Source organism: Anolis sagrei, chromosome 2 (genome assembly GCF_037176765.1).
Source record: "Anolis sagrei isolate rAnoSag1 chromosome 2, rAnoSag1.mat, whole genome shotgun sequence".
Lineage (NCBI taxonomy): Eukaryota > Metazoa > Chordata > Lepidosauria > Squamata > Dactyloidae > Anolis > Anolis sagrei.
This window is the reverse complement of record NC_090022.1, coordinates 252,620,386-252,641,177: the sequence shown is the minus strand read 5'-3', so window position 1 is coordinate 252,641,177 and position 20,792 is coordinate 252,620,386. Positions and strand designations below refer to the sequence as shown.

At 39.3% G+C, this 20,792-nt stretch overlaps 2 protein-coding genes across 4 annotated transcripts in view; one reads left to right on the top strand and one right to left on the bottom strand.

The window, feature by feature from the left end:
• Positions 1 to 493: 493 nt before the first annotated feature.
• RIOK2 (RIO kinase 2) lies at positions 494 to 19,571 on the bottom strand. The gene is made up of 10 exons (XM_060761824.2): positions 19,422 to 19,571; positions 18,114 to 18,252; positions 16,647 to 16,763; positions 16,197 to 16,372; positions 15,380 to 15,468; positions 8,953 to 9,144; positions 8,190 to 8,282; positions 7,187 to 7,693; positions 4,389 to 4,485; positions 494 to 799 (listed from the first exon to the last, which is right to left on the bottom strand). The coding sequence occupies exons 1-10, from the start codon at positions 19,485 to 19,487 to the stop codon at positions 638 to 640; spliced, it is 1,638 nt and encodes a 545-aa protein (XP_060617807.2). The 5' UTR covers positions 19,488 to 19,571; the 3' UTR covers positions 494 to 637.
• Positions 19,572 to 19,675: 104 nt separating this feature from the next.
• LOC132767170 (uncharacterized) overlaps positions 19,676 to 20,792 on the top strand; it is a 75,811-nt gene continuing 74,694 nt past the window's right edge. For all 3 annotated transcript variants that reach the window (XM_060761827.2, XM_067464532.1, XM_060761825.2), the window contains exon 1: positions 19,676 to 19,930. In XM_060761827.2, coding sequence (XP_060617810.2) covers positions 19,880 to 19,930 — 51 coding nt within the window. In that variant the 5' untranslated portion in view covers positions 19,676 to 19,879. The remainder of the gene's footprint in view (positions 19,931 to 20,792) is intronic.

The window sequence follows — 20,792 nt, the reverse complement described above, 5'->3', positions numbered from 1 at the left end:
AGAGGGGACTGTCTCATTCATACAACTAAGGGATTTGTGAGTTTGTGATGGAGAATACATAGTAATCTAGGATCCAAAGAAAAATCACACTGGATACACCCAAGATGTGGCTTACTGGGATCGCCTTCAATACACTTTACGAGCCTAGTTACTCTATGGCCCCTTCAATAGATTTAACCAGCGTATATACTTGCCATTGTCCAGGTGTTGGGGAAGCCACAGCCCCACTGTTTTCATCCTTTCTCTTCCCCTACCCTCATACCTTTACTCCTTTTCTTTCTCATCTTTCCTTCTCCTTTCTTCCCCTTTTCTTTCCTTCCCCATTTTTCTCCCTTCTCCAGTTCTGAGGGCCTATCTCATAATGTATCCATGGCAACATGGCTGTCTTTGTGGCTGCTCCCCCCCCCCATCACATGCCACCTTTCTTTTCCTGTGACATCACAGAGGGCAACTTAACCTAGCTTTTGTGGTACAAACAGATAGACAGATGAACTTTGACTTTTATATGTATATAGATTGATATTTAATCACCATGTATGGATCCAAAATATATCTGGGTTACAATATAAAGAACTGGACCCTTTGTTTTTGGTGTTCTGCAACACAAAGGAAGAGAAGAAAGCATTTCTGCATGTTGTCAGCCCCAGAAGCTGGCTGCATCCAAACTTGACTTGATGTTATGCATATTCTCCCGCCGTTGTTTAGTGTACACATTGGCCTCCCCTTTTTGCAGACGCCGTCTGACTGTAGCTTTTTGCTGCTTAGTCAGCTGGCGCTTGATCTTCTGTCTGACCAATTCCTACAAGACGAAAAGCCAGTCATTACATTTGTTTGCATGTCATATCACACTCAAGGCATGATGTATACACCACTCACACCTCAAAAATGAGTTCACAATTTAGCACATTTTAACCAAGAAATGCTTTTTTAAATATAACTAATGGACAATGATTCTTTCCTCTTGACAACTCAGAATAAACAATCTGGAAAGGTTCCAAAAACTGGTGAGTGTGTTCATACATCAAAAGGTAGAGAAAGGGAAAAGCAGAGTGGAATGCACAGTATTTTAGAAAGCATTCAAATTTTGAGATACTACTCCCCCAGGTGGCTGAGACAAGTACTAGGACGCTGAAAAAGTACCCCCTATACACACAGTCATCTAACGAATATTCATTTGAATGATCTGACATGTCTTAATTGTAGGCCATATAGAATCATTGCTTAAACACAAGACAGACAACTCTACATGGCCAAGATTGTGATAAGTGCTTTCCAGCTATCTGGCAATTCTTTTTTCCCCAATATGTCAGGGACTTGTACAACCTTTGTGTTCACTGGTCTAAACTGTTGTCTTTCACAAAACCTCACCAGGGATAACAGCTAATGACTTAGGGATTGGCAGCACCAATGAATGAACCACTACTTTGAGTAGCCTGGATGTACATCACAGTGCTAGGCGTGCACCTAGGATACCTAGGTTCAAATCTCCAGACTCTCGTGAATCTCAATGAACATCACTATCACTACATGTGTTCATAAGGATGAAATGGACCAGGACCTAATTTATACTTCTCTGAGGATTCCAGCTACAGATCAGGTGAAACGTCAGGAGAAAATGCTACTAGAACATGCCCATACAGCTCAGAAACCATACAACACCTTAGTGATTCCAGCCCTTCGACAACACACTCATTTGAGCTCATTTGGAAGGATGAGATACTGAAGAAATCAACAAGCAAGCTTCTACCAGAAAATTATGCAAACAATATGCTTGCGATCCAGCAATGAACTAGCCCTATATTCAATGAAGTGAGAAATGCTTGGCCAAATGGGAATATCAAACTAATCATAGCTTTCTTTAAATTTATTGCATTTCTAATACCTCAAGTTTTCCATCTCTAGGTAAAGTAAAACTCTAAGCACTGGAGGGGAGACCAGGGAATGGGATTTCACAATAAAAAGCAGTGGACTTTTAAGTGGGGGATTTGTAAAGCACGGGATAATACTTTCTTCTTTATTTCCCGATACTGAATTTTTATCTCTGGGGTAGAACTCTCTTGAAAGCTCTACCCAACAGGGCGTTTTTTTTTTTTTAAAAAACCTACATACAAACAACCATATTTGGATAGTTAATTTCCATGAAGAAAAAAAACCCATGGTCTTTATGTACAACTAGATTTTTATTTTGGAGCTGCTGCTTTTTAAAAAACCTTAGTTCTTAGATTTTTTCCTGTTCTTTTGCATGTTTTCTTCCATAGTAACTGCAATTGTTGATGCAAGCCATTTGCTTTCTTAAGATTCTTGAGAAAGAGAATTACCCCCTTTTGATTGCGCTACCAAAGGAATGTAAAGGTTGCTTTCTAGTAGGAATTTAAAGAATCTAGGAGACAAAGCCAGCATTGTTTCCAATCTATCCCTTTTGTCAGAAGATCCTTGGATTGCAGAAGAGGAATTTGTGAACCTTTCAGATTGTATGCTTTTGCTCTGGTATGTTTTCTCTCCATTTTATAATGTAAAGTGAGGAGAACTACTTTGTCAGTCAGATTGCTCTCAATCCTGTTGAAGGGGGCAAGGGAGTCATATGTTGGGCTTCCATCAAAACAAAGGAGGGATGCATTCCACCTCCATCTGTGAGGTTGGTCAAGGGGAATGTGTTGGACACTTCTGCTTTCATTCATAATACAGACAGTCCCCAAGTCACAAACAAGATAGGTTCTCAAGTTGAATTTGTAAGTTGCAACAGGTAGATATATAAGTGTAACTCCAGCCATACGTGTGTGTATACACACACACACACACACACACACACACACACACATGCATGCTTTGGATAGTATAGGATAGTATAGAGAAGGGTTAACACCCCATGTGGTCTTTGTTTTGCTGTCTGTTCCCCTGTTCAGAAGGTTTCACTTCATTATCAGTCCCAGTGATAATTATATTTTGAAAAATTTGGCTTGTGGAAATAAGGATTGGTGAGAAAGCTTCAGTAGAGGCACATTTTCCCAATGATAACTCTTTCAGGAGTAAATTTCTCTTCCAAGGGGTAGATTTCTCTCACATGCTGTTGTCTCACTTCGTTCTTAACTATGAGCCTTTTGTAAGTTGGATGTTTGTAACTCAGGGACTGCCTGTACCTACTATATTTCTTTAATTCTAAGACACACTCCCACCCCCCACAATAATTCATCTGCATTTTACGATTGATGGCGTATTAGAATTGAAGAAATATGGTAATTACACATTTTAAACTAGCACAGATAAAAACATCAATTCAAGCCACTATATTTTTCCTAGTCATTACATCTATTAAAATGCATAAAGTATTTACAAATGAAAATGCAAACAAACATTTGAAATAACAAGGTTGTTGTAAGTTTTTCGGGCTGTATAGCCATGTTCCAGAAGCATTCTCTCCTGATGTTTTGCCTGTATCTATGGTAGGCACCCTCAGAGGTTGTGAGGTCTGTGAGGCGATAGATGCAGGCGAAACATCAGGAGAGAATGTTTTTGGAACATGGCCATATAGCCTGAAAAACTTACAACAAGCCAGCAATTCTGGCCATGAAAGCCTTCGACAATACAAGAAGTAACAAGTCCATTTTAAGCTATGTTTCAAAAGGGCAACATAAATCTCCAAATCCATATTCTCTTTTAACTTCCCTACACTTCTCAGCAGCCCAAGCTATTCAATAAATTATATAGCCACTTGGAGGCACTCTTGTATAAAAGAAACAATCACAGTTTAGTAGAGACATGAAAGAATCTTAAACAAAGCAACGGCAAGGTTAGTTAACAAGCCTTTGTCCATTTGGGGGCTGTGCATTTCCTTCATTATACACAGTGTACAGTAAGTAAGCAAAATTGGAGATTTGATTAAAGTCCCGGGTCCATAGCAGCTGCTGAAGCATTACCATTGTAATGATTCAGTAAGAACATTACCCTGGAGCAAGATAAAATTAATGAATATTTAAAAAAATGTGTTATCTTGAAGAAAGAACCCCCAATGACCTTCAGAGGTAACTACAACAGTTCATTATCTCAAACCCAAAGGTTCATGCCTTCAAAAGAGGTAGCTCATCTGGATTCAATTAGAAGATAAGTCATTTCTGACAAGCTTTAGAGAAATTTTAATTAAGATTTTGTAGATTCTGGATAATTTAAACTTAAGAGTAAAGAAATAACAATACTCTTGAGTTTTCAGCTATGGGTCACAAGGATCTTGGTTGTGTGTTACTCAAGATTCATACTAGGCAACCGAAACAGGTATTTCCAAAAGAGGTATAAAGAGCTCACTGAAGGCAGAATTACATTGCCCAAGGCCCACAGTACTTGTAAACAACTATATGATAGCAGGCCTTGAGAGACTGTGTCCTAGGCACACTTACTGGAGGAATTGTTGACCGGCTTCCAGCGCTGCCAACTGAAGTCACACTTGTGGTTCTTGTTCTGTGGTCATTGATGTGAAACAAGGCCTCTTCATCTCTGCAATACAGAAAGCATGTTTTTACTCCAACACTTTTAATCCAAATACTGCTGGAAGCATTTACCTTTACAAATATCAACTATGTCATCAGAATAAAGTAGATAATATTAAAGTAGACAATATTAACCATGAAAAGTAGCCATTAAAAACTTGCTGAAATGAAGTTAAGGGCATTTAGTCTATTACTTATGAATATCACAGATTTTTTGTCTTTTGCTGCTTGTAAACTATTATCAGTAAGGCCTTCGACAAGGTCCCCCATGACCTTCTGGCAAGGAAACTAGTCCAATGTGGGCTAGGCAAAACCACGGTGAGGTGGATCTGTAATTGGTTAAGTGGACGAACACAGAGAGTGCTCACTAATGCTTCCTCTTCATCTTGGAAAGAAGTGACAAGTGGAGTGCCGCAGGGTTCCGTCCTGGGCCCGGTCCTGTTCAACATCTTTATTAATGACATAGATGAAGGGCTAGAAGGCATGATCATCAAGTTTGCAGACAACACCAAATTGGGAGGGATAGCCAATAGTCCAGAGGACAGGAGCAGAATTCAAAACGATCTTGACAGATTAGAGAGATGGGCCAAAACTAACAAAATGAAGTTCAACAGTGACAAATGTAAGATACTCCACTATGGCAGAAAAAATGAAATGCAAAGATACAGAATGGGTGACGCCTGGCTCGAAAGCAGTACGTGTGAAAAAGATCTTGGAGTCCTCGTGGACAACAAGTTAAACATGAGCCAACAATGTGGCGGCAAAAAAAGCCAATGGGATTTTGGCCTGCATCAATAGGAGCATAGTGTCTAGATCTAAGGAAGTAATGCTACCCCTCTATTCTGCTTTGGTTAGACCACATCTGGAATATTGTGTCCAATTCTGGGCACCACAATTCAAGAGAGATATTGACAAGCTGGAATGTGTCCAGAGGAGGGTGACTAAAATGATCAAGGGTCTGGAGAACAAGCCCTATGAGGAGCGGCTTAGGGAACTGGGCATGTTTAGCCTGAAGAAGAGAAGGCTGAGAGGAGATATGATAGCCATGTATAAATATGTGAGAGGAAGCCACAGGGAGGAGGGAGCAAGCTTGTTTTCTGCTTCCTTGGAGACTAGGACGCGGAACAATGGCTTCAAACTACAAGAGAGGAGATTCCATCTGAACATTAGGAAGAACTTCCTGACTGTGAGAGCCGTTCAGCGGTGGAACTCTCTGCCCCGGAGTGTGGTGGAGGCTCCTTCTTTGGAAGCTTTTAAGCAGAGGCTGGATGGCCATTTGTCAGGGGTGATTTGAATGCAATATTCCTGCTTCTTGGCAGGGGGTTGGACTGGATGGCCCATGAGGTCTCTTCCAACTCTTTGATTCTATGATTCTATGATTCTAGGAAGACCGCCATATGCAGACAATATACCATTGCCTGAATGCCTGATTTGAGACTGTTATGGCTTGAGTGACTACCTCTACTGAATCAGGATGCGGCAGTTTCATGTTTTAATTTGTCTTCCACGACAAAGAAAAAAGATAGAAAAAAGAAGTATAATTTAATTAAAAAATTACAGGGTATGGTGGTGAATATTTAAGCTATCTTACTAGTTCATCCTGGTTTTCTGGAGCACAGAATTGATTATATATATATATATATATATATATATATATATATATATATACATACACACACACACACACACACACTGTATACCATATATACTTGAGTATAAGCTGAGTTTTTCAGCCTTTTTTAAAGACTGAAAAAGCCCCCCCTTGGCTTATACGCGAGTCAATATTATTTATTATTTTACTGGGTTATTATTATTTTTAATTACATTTGTTATTTTACTCTATTTACTATTATCATATCATTTATTATTATACTCTATTATTGTTATTATTACATCTATCATTTTACTCTATTATTACTGTTATTATTACACTTATTATTTTACTCTATTATTACTGGAAGGCTACATAAGGACATTTACATTGAAGAAGGTGAGAATAGTTTAATCAGAGTTGGACAGTCTTATCTTACAGTTTTATGTAAATATTCAAAAACATTTAATCTCCTGATGCCTCAGTTAATGTAATTGTATTGGCATCTATTTTTATTTTGAAATTTACAAGTAGCTGCTGCATTTCCCACCCTCATCTTATACTCGAGTCAATACGTTTTCCCAGTTTTTTGTGGTAAAATTAGGTGCCTTAGCTTATATTTGGGTTGACTTATACTCGAGTATATATGGCTATATCTGGATGGAGACTTTCTCTCTCTATCTCTCTCTCTATATAATATCTGATGTATTAAATAATTTGGGTTTAATTCACAAGGAGACTGAATTAATCAGGACTGAGTTCACTCCACTATGAAATGACCAAGAGATGTATAGGCAGCACCATTTTAATATTATTCCACAAATGGCAATGTGTAACAAACTGGAATTCCAGGACATGATCAGTATAATGTATTCTTATAGCATCAGTCAGTTAGAATGTTATATTCCAGGGGGGAAATGCACAGTGAGTGTATTAACATTTGAAATAACTTTCAGTATTTTTAATCTGGAAAAGGCATATTTCTTTTTTATAAAATAAAACCTAGTACTTCAAAGGGATTTTAAAATAAGAAATATGCATTTTTCAGATTAAGAAAGAGAGGGGGAAAAAAAACAAAGCACGGGAAAGCCTTTGAATGATGAATGCAAATCTATACCTGAAAGGCTTGAATTCTTTGTTTGCTGCAGACAAGTCAATCAGATCAGGGCATTCATCTTCATATTCTTTGTCAGCAGGATCTTCTCCTTGACCTGTCTGATCTCCAATTTTGGTAGATTTTTCAATTTTCTTTTTATCTTCAGAAAAATCAATTACAGAGCCTTCTGCATTAGCCCCATCGCCAGCAGCAATAATTTGTCCTTCAACTTGTTGTAAGGCACAGCTGAGCTCCCACAGCTCCAAACTTTGTTCACTTTCATCTGCACTGTCTTCTTCACTGGTCTGTTCCAAAACTTCAGAGGCTTCTTGCGCCTCATCTGTGAAGTCCGCACCAGTCTTTTGATCTGTGCCATTATCCAGAGTTATTCCCTCTTCGGGGTTTTGCGCACCAAGAGTTTCATGACCCTCATCATGAGGGCCAGCTGGGTGAAGCAGCTCATCATCCTCCTGCATTTCTTTGGTATAACCACTGGCCGCAATTTCAACATCAAGAGAACATTCTCTCCTAGCAACAGAGATTTAAAAAGGAAGGAAGTAAAGCGTGAATATTTCTATATTAAGGGCAAACCTTCACAATTCTTTTAAAGTAGGTGTGGACAAAGCATAGTCTCTGAACTGCATATAGCCCCAAGGCTGCCTTTTTTGGAGGAAAGGGGTTCCTAGAGAGGAACATTAATTTTGAAATAGATTCTTAAATCTTCTAAAATGTAAACATTCTTTAATAACTTTAGCCTTATAAGAAAAGGATAATGACTGACAAGAGTAATTAAAAGATTTTTTTCAGACCATTTTTTTTTAAATCCACAAGTTCTCACAAAACAAAACATGAGACTACACATCAACAATGGGCCCAAAACGTGGGATTAATGGAGGCCTGGTTGACATTTCAGAATGGCAAATGCCTTCCTGGAGAATAGGACCAAAATGGACTGTATTCAGTGGGTGGAGGAAGAATTTGAAGGGTGAAGAGCTCTTGATCTCTGATCATCCAAGTAGCTTACCTAATGTCATTGAATGTTGGATAAAGTTCACTTTCAAAGCCAAAGCGCTTCATGAAGAAATCACGAATGCATTTCACATCTCTGTCAAAATACCTGAACAAAACCCCAACATATTCACAAATTAACTGAGTCACAAACAGCATCTTAGTAGTACAGCTTTGTCAAAATGTATACATGAACTCGAATACACACAAACTCAAATATATTTGAAAATGTTTCTCAAAGTCATACAAAACAGTCCCAACTCAAATATGACAAAGAAAGTGCTGCTCGTGGGTGAAATGTGTCCCCTGAACCCCACTATTGTACCCCCTTTTAAAAAATCTTGGCATAATTTTCAGGCAAACTAAATTACCACTTATTTTGCTACAAGCAACTCTCTTCCCTACTGAACACACATAGCAACCTCCATAGTTAGGCATTTGTAGACAAAGAGGAAATAATGCCTAATTAAGCAGTTTGGTCGGAACATGAGCCTCTAAGATTCACCTGAAAATGATAACTAAGATGACCCCAAAGGCACAGAATTATGCAGAACATCACCCTCTTCCATTTCCCCCCAAATACCTCGTTTTGCCTCATCTTTCCTTCAGAACATATTATTTTGTGGGTATACAATACTGGCAAATGGGTGGGTGAGATTAGGCCTGGAAGGGACAGAAAATGGAAAGTGGCTCTTGGCTGCCACATTGTTGTCAACCTTTGGCCTACCATTATCATAAAACAGCAGCACATTGATAATACACAAAAGAGGTTCACATACCATTCCGCATTTGGATGTGAGGTAGACACCATTTGAGGGAAATCTATCATTGTGATCCGATCTTCATTATCCAACATGAGATTGAACTCGTTAAAATCCCCATGGATCAAACCATGGTTAGCAAGCTTGACAATTAATTCCATTAATTCATTATATAGAGAAGCAGGGTCTTCAAGTTGATGCACTTGACATCTAAACAATGAATAAAAAACACCAGCCTAGTGAAAACCAAATGCAACAATAAACTTAACAAAAACAATGTCCAAATTAAGAGAAATCAATGTTAGGTTAGTGTTATTCTTAGTAAAGTTTAGTGAATTTGCATACTACAGATCTGACTTTCAATGCAGTTGCAGGCCTATGTAAAAGCCATATTTACTACGTGGGAATTTGGAAAGTGAGATGCCCCTAGTGATCTACGTAAACAGATACAGCCAAGAAACATAATATAAAGAAAATAAGAAGTTACGCATAAAACTATTTTCAGATTAAATTTTATTCTACCTGAGAATTTCCAGGGATTTTTCCCAAAGGAAAAAAAAAATACGATACCTAACTTATCATAAGAACAACCAAGCCTACCATTATTGTGGTCCAAATGTCAATAAACAAATGTTTATAAAGTATACTTTTATATTTCAAGGAAGTTGAACAAAAATATTGTATTTTAATTCCTCCAGCCATGAACGCTACATCCTTTTTCTCCCAACCACACAATTTCTGCACAGCTAAAAAATACTAAACATTCAAACAGGGAACAATGGCCTGCCTGATGGTTTGGTCAACATAAGAGCCCTCAATATTATTTTTGATTTGTGCTGTCTGCACAGATGACTTTTCCCTGGTAACAATATTTTAAAATAAAGATAACTTTCCTTGAATACAATAACATAAAAGCAATTTGTAAGAAAAGAAAACAGAACAAGCTATTGTTCATAACAGAGGAACAAGACTCATTCAGAAGGGTCATTAGATATGCATTACAGGTTGTTTGTAAAGCAACAATCCTGCAAAGGTGCTCCTAAAATGGACATACTATCCTTCAAGATGCTTCCTAAAGCATCTGCAGTACTTATATGGTGTTTCCTAAAATCCTAAACATATGTGGTTTGCAAACTACAATACCTTTTCATACCAAATCACTTCTGGTTGTCCTTTATGAATAAAAACAGTTTGAGAACTATATATATTTAAAATTTTCCGCCATCAAAGTACCTACTTCAGCCATCAGAGAAGCCACAGCTCATACAGAAAAAGTCTTTATACTATCAAGATATCCTTTTATCCTTTTTGCAATATCTTTTGTATATGTGATATTTTAAGGGCTTATAAGAAATGCTGAGTGTCTAAAACAGGAATTTTCTTTTTATTACTCTTCAATTAATTCAAGTTTTGAAAGTGATTCCTTTTTGATTAAAGAGTTCACTCCAGATGGCTACCTTATCATATTTATAATGTGACCTTGTCATTTTTTGCAAAAGCAGCTGATTTAGTCTTGATCCCAGAATAAAAATGAAGGTCAGATTGGACACTAATGCCTTCAGCTGTGCAAACACACAGTCAGCACTTTGCGAGCAAAGACCGCATATTGTTGTTAATATAACACCAGAGAATAAATCTGAAATAGTTGTAAGCATTCAACAATCTCAGCTTCATCTTTTTTGTTTTGATTTCAACTCTGTGTCTCAAAGAAATCTTAACAATTCCAGGACTTGCAGTGTGAACATATAAATACGGGCAGAACAAATTCAGTCATTTTTGCTGCTTTCAAGTTTAAGGGAAGGGACTTTTATTTTTAAATGGTATGGTTACACATTTTAGACATTTTATAAAACAAATGAAAAGAAATAAAAGTAACACCAGAAAATATGTTGAACGGATGTTATAAGCAAGTGTATCAGCACAGAGACACAAAATAAAAGCCAGTTGTGATATTGTACTCAAAGTCTGACATTAGCTTTTTGTCAAGACAAAGGGCCAGCAAGCCTATTCAAAAAGGAAATTACTAGAACTGTGCCTAATCAGAAAAGCTCACCTAGAAAATTGTTAGCTGCTCATGGAACTTGAATAAGGCTCACTGAAAACAACACTTTCTCTTAAGGAAAGTGATCACATGTTTTAGCAAGAAATGTGGTAATTTGCAATTTTAGCTGCACTTCAGTAGCTGTTTCTGAACATAAGAAACAAAATTAGATTAGTATGAAAAGAACCTCATATCTGAATTTTCAGCCACCCCCGTTAGATAGCTTAGATTAAAACCCCCATCATCTCCCACATCATGACTTGTTGTCAAGAATGCACCACGTTAGGAAAATCTAGTTCAAGATAAGTTGTGGAATAGATAGAGACAGTGTGCTTCTCAGCTCTGAAAAATACAGAAAAGAAGGTTCCCTGCCCAGAGAAAGATAAATGGCCCACAAAGTACATTGTTTTCAATAGGAGCGGGCAGAAATTGCTAGCTCTTGTAGAATTACGCTTAAGTACAATACCCATTTTGAATTTGAAAAGAGTGCTTATGAATATTCAATATTATTCTGTATTGAGCTCTGTGGCCCAGTGGCTTGTTGAGAAAGCTGGTCTAAGTAAAGTGTTCCTACAACATACATTATTTTCAAAATAAAGACATGAGCCTCAGAACTGGGGATTAGGATAGACTCCTCATTAAGGGACGATACCAGTTCAGGTACCCGGCAATGCCTGGGCTAGGTGTTTTTATAATGATAAACATAAAACGTATTCATTGTTGTGTTTTGGATTTTAAGAATGGATCCATTAGAAAATGCATAAGAAGTTGGGCAAACCACAACCCCATCATCATCTGTTATTGTTCCAATCACTCCAGAAGATAAAGTTGGGTATCTTGGGTCTGTGTACTAGATTTCATAGAATCATAGAATCATAGAATCAAAGAGTTGGAAGAGACCTCATGGGCCATCCAGTCCAACCCCCTGCCAAGAAGCAGGAATATTGCATTCAAATCACCCCTGACAAATGGCCATCCAGCCTCTGTTTAAAAGCTTCCAAAGAAGGAGCCTCCACCACACTCCGGGGCAGAGAGTTCCACTGCTGAACGGCTCTCACAGTCAGGAAGTTCTTCCTAATGTTCAGATGGAATCTCCTCTCTTGTAGTTTGAAGCCATTGTTCCGCGTCCTAGTCTCCAAGGAAGCAGAAAACAAGCTTGCTCCCTCCTCCCTGTGGCTTCCTCTCACATATTTATACATGGCTATCATATCTCCTCTCAGCCTTCTCTTCTTCAGGCTAAACATGCCCAGTTCCCTAAGCCGCTCCTCATAGGGCTTGTTCTCCAGACCCTTGATCATTTTAGTCGCCCTCCTCTGGACACATTCCAGCTTGTCAATATCTCTCTTGAATTGTGGCGCCCAGAATTGGACACAATATTCCAGGTGTGGTCTAACCAAAGCAGAATAGAGGGGTAGCATTACTTCCTTAGATCTAGACACTATGCTCCTATTGATGCAGGCCAAAATCCCATTGGCTTTTTTTGCCGCCACGTCACATTGTTGGCTCATGTTTAACTTGTTGTCCACGAGGACTCCAAGATCTTTTTCACACGTACTGCTCTCGAGCCAGGCGTCACCCATTCTGTATCTTTGCATTTCGTTTTTTCTGCCAAAGTGGAGTATCTTGCATTTGTCACTGTTGAACTTCATTTTGTTAGTTTTGGCCCATCTCTCTAATCTGTCAAGATCGTTTTGAATTCTGCTCCTGTCCTCTGGACTATTGGCTATCCCTCCCAATTTGGTGTCGTCTGCAAACTTGATGATCATGCCTTCTAGCCCTTCATCTAAGTCATTAATAAAGATGTTGAACAGGACCGGGCCCAGGACGGAACCCTGCGGCACTCCACTTGTCACTTCTTTCCAAGATGAAGAGGAAGCATTAGTGAGCACTCTCTGTGTTCGTCCACTTAACCAATTACAGATCCACCTCACCGTAGTTTTGCCTAGCCCACATTGGACTAGTTTCCTTGCCAGAAGGTCATGGGGGACCTTGTCGAAGGCCTTACTGAAATCCAGGTACGCTACATCCACGGCATTCCCTGCATCTACCCAGCTTGTAGCTCTATCGAAGAAAGAGATCAGATTAGTCTGACATGACTTGTTTTTGATAAATCCATGTTGACTATTAGCGATGACTGCATTTGTTTCTAAGTGTTTGCAGACCACTTCCTTAACAATCTTTTCCAGAATCTTGCCCGGTATCGACGTGAGGCTGATCGGACGGTAGTTGTTTGGGTCATCCTTTTTTCCCTTCTTGAAGATTGGGACCACATTGGCCCTTCTCCAATCTGCTGGAACTTCTCCCGTTCTCCAAGAACTCTCAAAGATGGTTGCCAATGGTTCCGAAATGACTTCCGCTAGTTCCTTCAATACTCTGGGGTGTAGTTGATCTGGCCCTGGGGACTTGAACTCATTAAGAGCGGCCAGGTATTCCTGGACGACTTCTTTCCCAATTTGGGGTTGGATGTCCTCCAAACCCTCATCCACTCCATCTTGCTGAGGTTGAAGACTCTCTTTTTGTGAGAAGACCGAGGCGAAGAAGGCATTAAGTAGTTCTGCCTTTTCCCTATCCCCTGTCAGCATTGCCCCATCTTCTCCTCGAAGAGGTCCTATCGCCTCCTTGTTTTTCCTTTTTCTACTGACATAAGAATAGAAGCCCTTTTTATTGTTTTTAATGTCCCTGGCAAGTCTGAGCTCGTTTTTTGCTTTAGCCTTGCGGACCTTTTCCCTACAGGTGTTGGCTATTTGTTTGAATTCTTCTTTGGTGATTTCTCCCTTTTTCCACTTCTTGTGCATGTCTCTTTTGTGTCTTAGCACAGTTAGAAGTTCTTTGGACATCCATTCTGGCTTCTTTGCACTTGTCCTATTTTTTTCTCTTTGTTGGCACAGTTTGCAATTGCGCCTTGAGTATTTGGTCCAGATCTGTCATTGTTTGGGTTCACAGTGCTCTCTGGATGTAGGTGAACTACAATTCCCAAAATTCATGACCAATTTTCCCCAAAGCCCACCAGTATTAACAGAAGGCCATGTTATGTCTGTGTGCCAAGTTTGGTCCAGATCCATTGTTGGTTGAGTTCACAGTACTTTCTGGTTTCAGGTGAACCAGAAGTTTCAAAATTCAAGATCAATTCCCCCAAACTCCACCGATATGCAAAGTTTGGCATGCTGTGTATGTGTGCCAATTTGGTCCAGATCCATCGCTGAGACCACTACAAACCCCATTAGCAACAGATCTGGACCAAACTTGCCATACAAACCCAACATGACCCACTTTAACTCCTGGTGGGTTTCTTTTTGCTACTTTTATTGTCCAGGGTCCTCCCTCGAGCAATTTTGGTCCAGATCTGTTGTTGGCAGGAATTATAGTGTTCTCATTTATTATAATCTCTCTCTCTCTGTATATATTTGAAGCCCCTTAGTGGTGCTGAGCTGCTGAACTTACTGACCGTTGAGCTGTTGAGCTTACTGACAGAAAGGTTGGCGGTTTGAAACCAGGGAGCGGGGTGAGGTCCCGCTGTTAGCCCCAGCTTCTGCCAATCTAGCAGTCCAAAAACATGAAAAATGTGAGTAGATCGATGGGTACTGCATTGGTGGGTAGGCAACAGCACTCCATGCAGTCATGCCAGCCACATGACCTTGGAGGTGTCTATGGAAAATGCCAGCTCTTCGGCTTAGAAATGGAGATAAGCACCACCCCCCAGAGTCGGACACAACTAGACTTAACGTTAAGGGAAAACCTTTACCTTTTACATACTCTCTCTCTCACTCACACACACACACCAGGTCCTCCTGGTGGTGCAGCAGGTTAAACCGCTGAGCTGCTGAACAACACTGGATCTTCGGCTTAGAAATGGAAATGAGCACCACCCCCCAAAATCGGATACAATTAGACTTAATGTTAAGGGAAAACTTTTAGCTTCTCTCCCTCTCTCTATATATACATACTATCATTTTCTAACCATGAGCCAGAAACAACAGCTACTTTTGTTCCATCCACAGAATACCTCTGGCAGTTTATCAAGCTATATGCTACACTGAAGCATATACTCCTAATGAATGAAACTGAATAAAACTTTATTTATAGCCTTCTCAATCTCCCTGAATGGAATCAGGGTAGCTCACAACAAAACACAATGGCAAGCATTGACTGCCGACAGTAATAAGCAAATTAACAAACAAATCAAGAACAACTCAATAATTATAAACCAACATTAATGAACAAAACATAACGTAATCCACATAATTTCCAACATATTAAATCCTTAAAATAGCATTTAAAATCTCTACAATTAGGCTAAATTTGTTGGAGGAGAGATGGAAAAGAACAGGTTAAAACACAAACTTCTTAAAAAACACAAACAGTTATACATTATTTTCTCTGTGCTATCAAGGCATTCTTACTTACAGTGGGTATCCATTGACAAGTTCCATTACTACTGCATGTCGATTGTAGTCATATGGCTTGGGAACTGGAAATTTTCTGTCATGCAAAGCCTGGCCAAAAAAATAAGGGGAAAGGGAAAGAAGAGGCAAAACTTACATAATCAGCAATATATTCATATCTTTCTTTCAGCTAAGGTTAGGACTAATGAATTAATGTATTATTTGATAATTTGAATAATGGATACTAATTCTGGCCTAAATATAATCAGGTAAACTGATACCAAGCAAAAATCCATCCAGTTGCAAGAATGTAAAAAAAGGCATAAGAGTGCAACAGAATCATACCAAAGGACATGTCACTCAGTGGCGAAGTACTTGTTTTTTATGCCCTAGGTTCAATACCTGCACCCCAGGAAAGAAGCATCCCATTGAAAGCCTATCCTGCTAGTCAGTGTTAATAATACTGTGCTAGGTTGTGTATAAAGAGGTCCCTAATCTAGGAGCCTGTTTTCAAAGGAGCTACCTACAGCCTTCAAGGAAGTCCAAGACAAGACCATGAAGTCAACAGACATTTTCTTCTCCTTTCCTCTCCAGAGTTTAAAAACGTATTTTTGGACAACAATATCCAGAAGTCTCATCCCCTGCCACCAATTCTAGCTATTTTAACTCAAGAAGTAATAGTTCCAACTATGCCCTTCTTCTCTCTTTAATAAATTATATTCAGGTACAGACTATACCTTTAAATTGGAGATTTATTATTGTGCCACCCACAGCCGCTATTTAAATTGGTTAAACCCTATGGGCCTGGCATCACACTATCAAAAGAAAACAACCAATACCTTCATGTAGGCAAATTCTTTCATTGCAGCCAGCCGTGACAGATAAAGCCATGACATCTTGTGCCGGTGTTTATGATAATCACGCTTGTTTTTTAAGTTCCGAAAGGATGTTCTCCCAAGTCGATGTAACTTTAGTGCAAGTTGCTCCTCTTCCTCATTTGCAACAATATAAATGTCTTTCAAAAACAAAATTGGAGTCAAATTAGGGTTATTATACAAAGATAATTTTAGCACATCCAAATTGTATTTTTGTACTTCTCACTTAACAATTGAAGAGATTCTAGAGTTATATGTCTCTAGAGAGCCTATCATTGAATTTTTGCTGTTCTTATTTGTTGTGAACCGCTGTGAGTCGCCTTCGGGCTGAGAACAGCGGTATATAAGTAAAGTAAAGTAAATAAATAAATTCACTACAATATATAACAACACACAAATAATGTTTGCAAATACCTGATTCTTTTCCAACACCCATTTGGTTTCCAACCGAACTGATAACTTGTCGAGAAGAAAGAGTTTTCAAGGCAAGATAATCATATCCTCCATTAGTTAATCGATAGCCCTGAACAGCTGGAGAATGAAAATAAACAAACCGAGAAGTTAAATATTTATGCACATTACTAGTAAATAAACTATGAAGACATTATTTCCTTCCTTTTTCTCTATAAAAAAGAAAGTCGAAGCAGCTTGCAGTAAAACCAACAAAACAATTTCAAGCCTAAAAAAATATAAACATGAAAATAGAATTAAGTATTAATGATATTAAAAATAAACAGTTAAAACTGATTTAAACCCCATTAATAGTTAAAACCACAGAGAAGAAATCTTTCTCAGTGGCTAATTTGACCTCTACCAAGGGATTTTGTTTCAGCATCATATAATATGAGGGTGGATTAAAACGTATTACCTCCATTGCTCTAATTTCTTTCACAGCTACTGGACTATCAATGCATGATATGATAGAGGTAACCTTACTCTACTGATATAGTCCTTTATTTTTACAATTGGCTGATTAGAACCATGAATCTGAAGCTCAAAGAGAGTTGTAATTATATTTATGGCAAAAAGAGGTTGTGCACCTAAGGAAATCCATAATTGCTTGAAGAATGATTTCATCCCTTCTGACTTTTACCTGTTTGGACCTCTGAAAGTCAACCTATGTGGTTTCAGATTAAATAACTTGAATGACATTAAAACAGATTTAAAACCACAGATCACAAAACAAAACCCTGAATTTTTCCAAAATGGTTTTGATGCCTGGGTTAAATGATGGCGCAAATGTGTATAAATTGATGGTTACTATGTTGAACAATAGATTTGTACAGAGAACAGTTCAGGCTATGATCTGTAGCAACCTCTGCTATTATATATTCATTCATAATGTTCATGACACAGGAGGCAAAAATGTTTGAGGCACTCTTGTATTAAACACTCATACTGCAGACTGTACTGAAAACGCTGAAACAAGGATATTTAAGGGCATCTTTGGCCTCATCTATGCTGACCATTTAATGAAGTGCCAAGCTAGTTTCAAACAGCCAGGCAACAAACTCATGTGGAAAAAAGCCCTGAATGAGAATCAGGGCTCTGTGGGATTGTATAATCACAATCCAGGCCTCAAACTGGTTCCAGAGTTTCCTATGCAATCATTTGAACAATGAAACCACTTACTTCAATACCAGAATGAAACTGGATTCTAAGGTCAGTGTAGATGGAGCATCAGCAATTAAATATTCCAGGTAATGGCAGCTTTTTCAACTTTGGATTGTTTGTATTCATAAGAAATGTGTGCCCTATTGATTTTTAAATATTGGCTCATGCCCTTGAAGACCTGTTCATCAATATTAACAAATCTGAAAAATAAGATCCAGTGACACAAACACTATTTGTAAGCTATACATGCCAACAATTCATACTCACTTTTAATTCGCTCATAAGCCAAGAGCCTGTGTTTTGCTAATTCTCTCAGAATTTTGTTGCATCCCCCATGTTTGAGGCTGGCAATGGAGGCAATCAGGCTAGGAGGAACTATTTCATGGTTCTTCATACCCATCTCAACCTGAAATAGTAAAAAAAAGAAAAAAAAGAATGAGATCATTTTATTTGTCTTTTTAAGGACAATTCTATAGTGAACTTTTTTTGGGAGAAAGGGAGAGTAGAAGTACAAAAATAAAAATAAACCCATAAATTCTTAATGTGTGCCCTACTCCCAATTTTTAAATATTGGCTAATATGATATTGCTCTTGATGACTTATTTATCAACGCAAATGACTCTGTAGAACAAAATCTTCTTATAAGAACCTGTTTGTGCCTTTAAATCTTCTGAGCAGGCTTTCCAGGTTTGCAGATATCTTTAATAATAATAATAATAACAACTTTATTCTTGTATCCCACCTCCATCTTCCAAAGGGACTTGAGGTGGCTTACATGGGGACCAATACAAACAAAGGTTACAAGTAACACAATTAAAAACAGTAAAATGTATAAAAACAGTAAAACCAATAACATGTAAGACACCATAAAACATAAGCTATCCTTTTATAGGCCCCTTCCGCACAACTGCATAAATTCCACACTGAACTTGCTTATATGGCAGTGTGGACTCAGATAACCCAGGTTCAAAGCAGATATTGTGGACTATCTGTCTCGATATTATGGGTTATATGGCTGTGTGGAAATGCCCATAAAGATTTTGTCAGAGAAGTGACCACATGGGGAAAAGGGGCTCATATATATATATATATACTGTGTTGTTTATATTGGTTTTTAACCACTTTATAATGTATTGATAGATTACTGATATTCTAACTTGCATGACACAAATACTTTACTTGTATCTGTTTTAACTTTGGTATGATATCTCGAGTCTCATCTTGATTGACAGACTTTTCTGTCAAAGAGAGCTGGTGCTTCACCAAACTACAAATCCCAGGACTCCATCGCATTGAGCCAATGCTGTTCAAGTGGTGTCGAACTGCACTCATTCTACAGTGCAGATCAGGCCTGGGCAAACTTGGGCCCTCCCTCCAGGTGTTTTGGACTTCAACTCCCACAATTCCTAACAGCGGCTGTTAGGAATTGTGGGAGTTGAAGTCCAAAACACCTGGAGGGAGGGCCCAAGTCTGCCCAGGCCTGAGGCTGCCTCTCTCCAACAGGGCCCTTCTTGGCCTGTTCTGGCCACAAGCCAACCCTAAATTAAGAACAGCAACTGGCGAAACGCCTCTTACCGCAGTTAACACCCTGAAGTGCTCCCGGGAAAGGTATCGGAGCAAAACGACATTGAGCTTCCCCATGGCTCCAGCAAACTCTTCCGAAGGTGTTACCTTCCAGAGCACTTCCTCCCTTGTGCTTCACACAAGTCTGGGTGCGCATGCGCACTCTGCACCGTCCCTCACTGAGCATGCGCAGTCAGAGAGGGTCGACATCATCGGCGTCCTGGGTCCTTGCAGCTCAACAAAAGCTGTTACAAGCATTTTGTGCAGCTCGGGTTATTATTGTGTCTTTATTCCATGTTGATAATATTTTTACTTTTAGTTTACACCTGGGCACGTGTGCTTTTTCCTAGCAGAAGCTGTCGTTTTATTCAGGTGTCCAGCTGGTGGCTTTATCTAGGTGACAGGACTCGTTGCCTAGGAGACGCGACGCGCGGGAGGAAGGAAAGAAGGAAGGAGCCTTCGAGAGCGCCATGAGCTTCCCCGGCCAGCGCCCCGTTCCTTTGCCTCGGGCGGCAGCCAAGGTAATAACTGGGGCGGGTTCTCCCAGTCGAGTTTAATTAAAATCCTTCGAATAGCCGCCTTCGAAGGCTCAAAGTAATCCTCAGTAGTTCCCCCAGGCCATGCCTCCTTTTTGGACTTCAGTTCCCAGAAGCCTCAGCTGTTTTGGCCAATGGTGGGGAATTCTGGGAGCTGAAGTCCAAACCCTTAGAAGAGCAAAGTTTGGGAAACACCTCATTTGAGGCAGTTAAACTGTTTCCAAAGGGGATAACAGTGTAGTGTAGATGAACCCTACATGAATGTGGGGCACCCCAAAGCCCTCATCATCCATTCCCTTGCTCAGGTCTTGCAAGCTCCAAACTGTGGGCCCTTCCACAAAGCCCTATATCCCAGAATATCAGGGCAGAAAATCCCACATTATCTTGAGTGTGGACTCAGATAATCCAGTTCAAAGCAGAGATTGTGGGATTTAGGGTTGATATTCTGGAATATAGGGCTGTATGGAAGGGCCCTAAATTACTTGAGTCCACACTGCCATATAATCCAGTTCAATGTGGATTTTATACAGATGAGTGGAAGAGGCCTCAGATAACCCAGTTCAAAGCAGATAGTGTGGATTATCTGCCTTGATGAACCTCAAGAAATGGGGCCACAAAGTGGAATCCACGACATGCGAGTGCAGAGAAGAGCAAACCACTGACCACCTGCTGCAATGCAACCTGAGCCCTGGTACATGCACAATGGAGGACCTCCTTGCGGCAACACCAGAAGCACTCCAAGTGGCCAGATACTGGTCAAAGGACATTTAATCAACTACCAAGCTTGCAAATTTTGTGTTTTGTCAATTTGTTAAAGATTTGTTAAAAATGTAATACAATTGTCTGG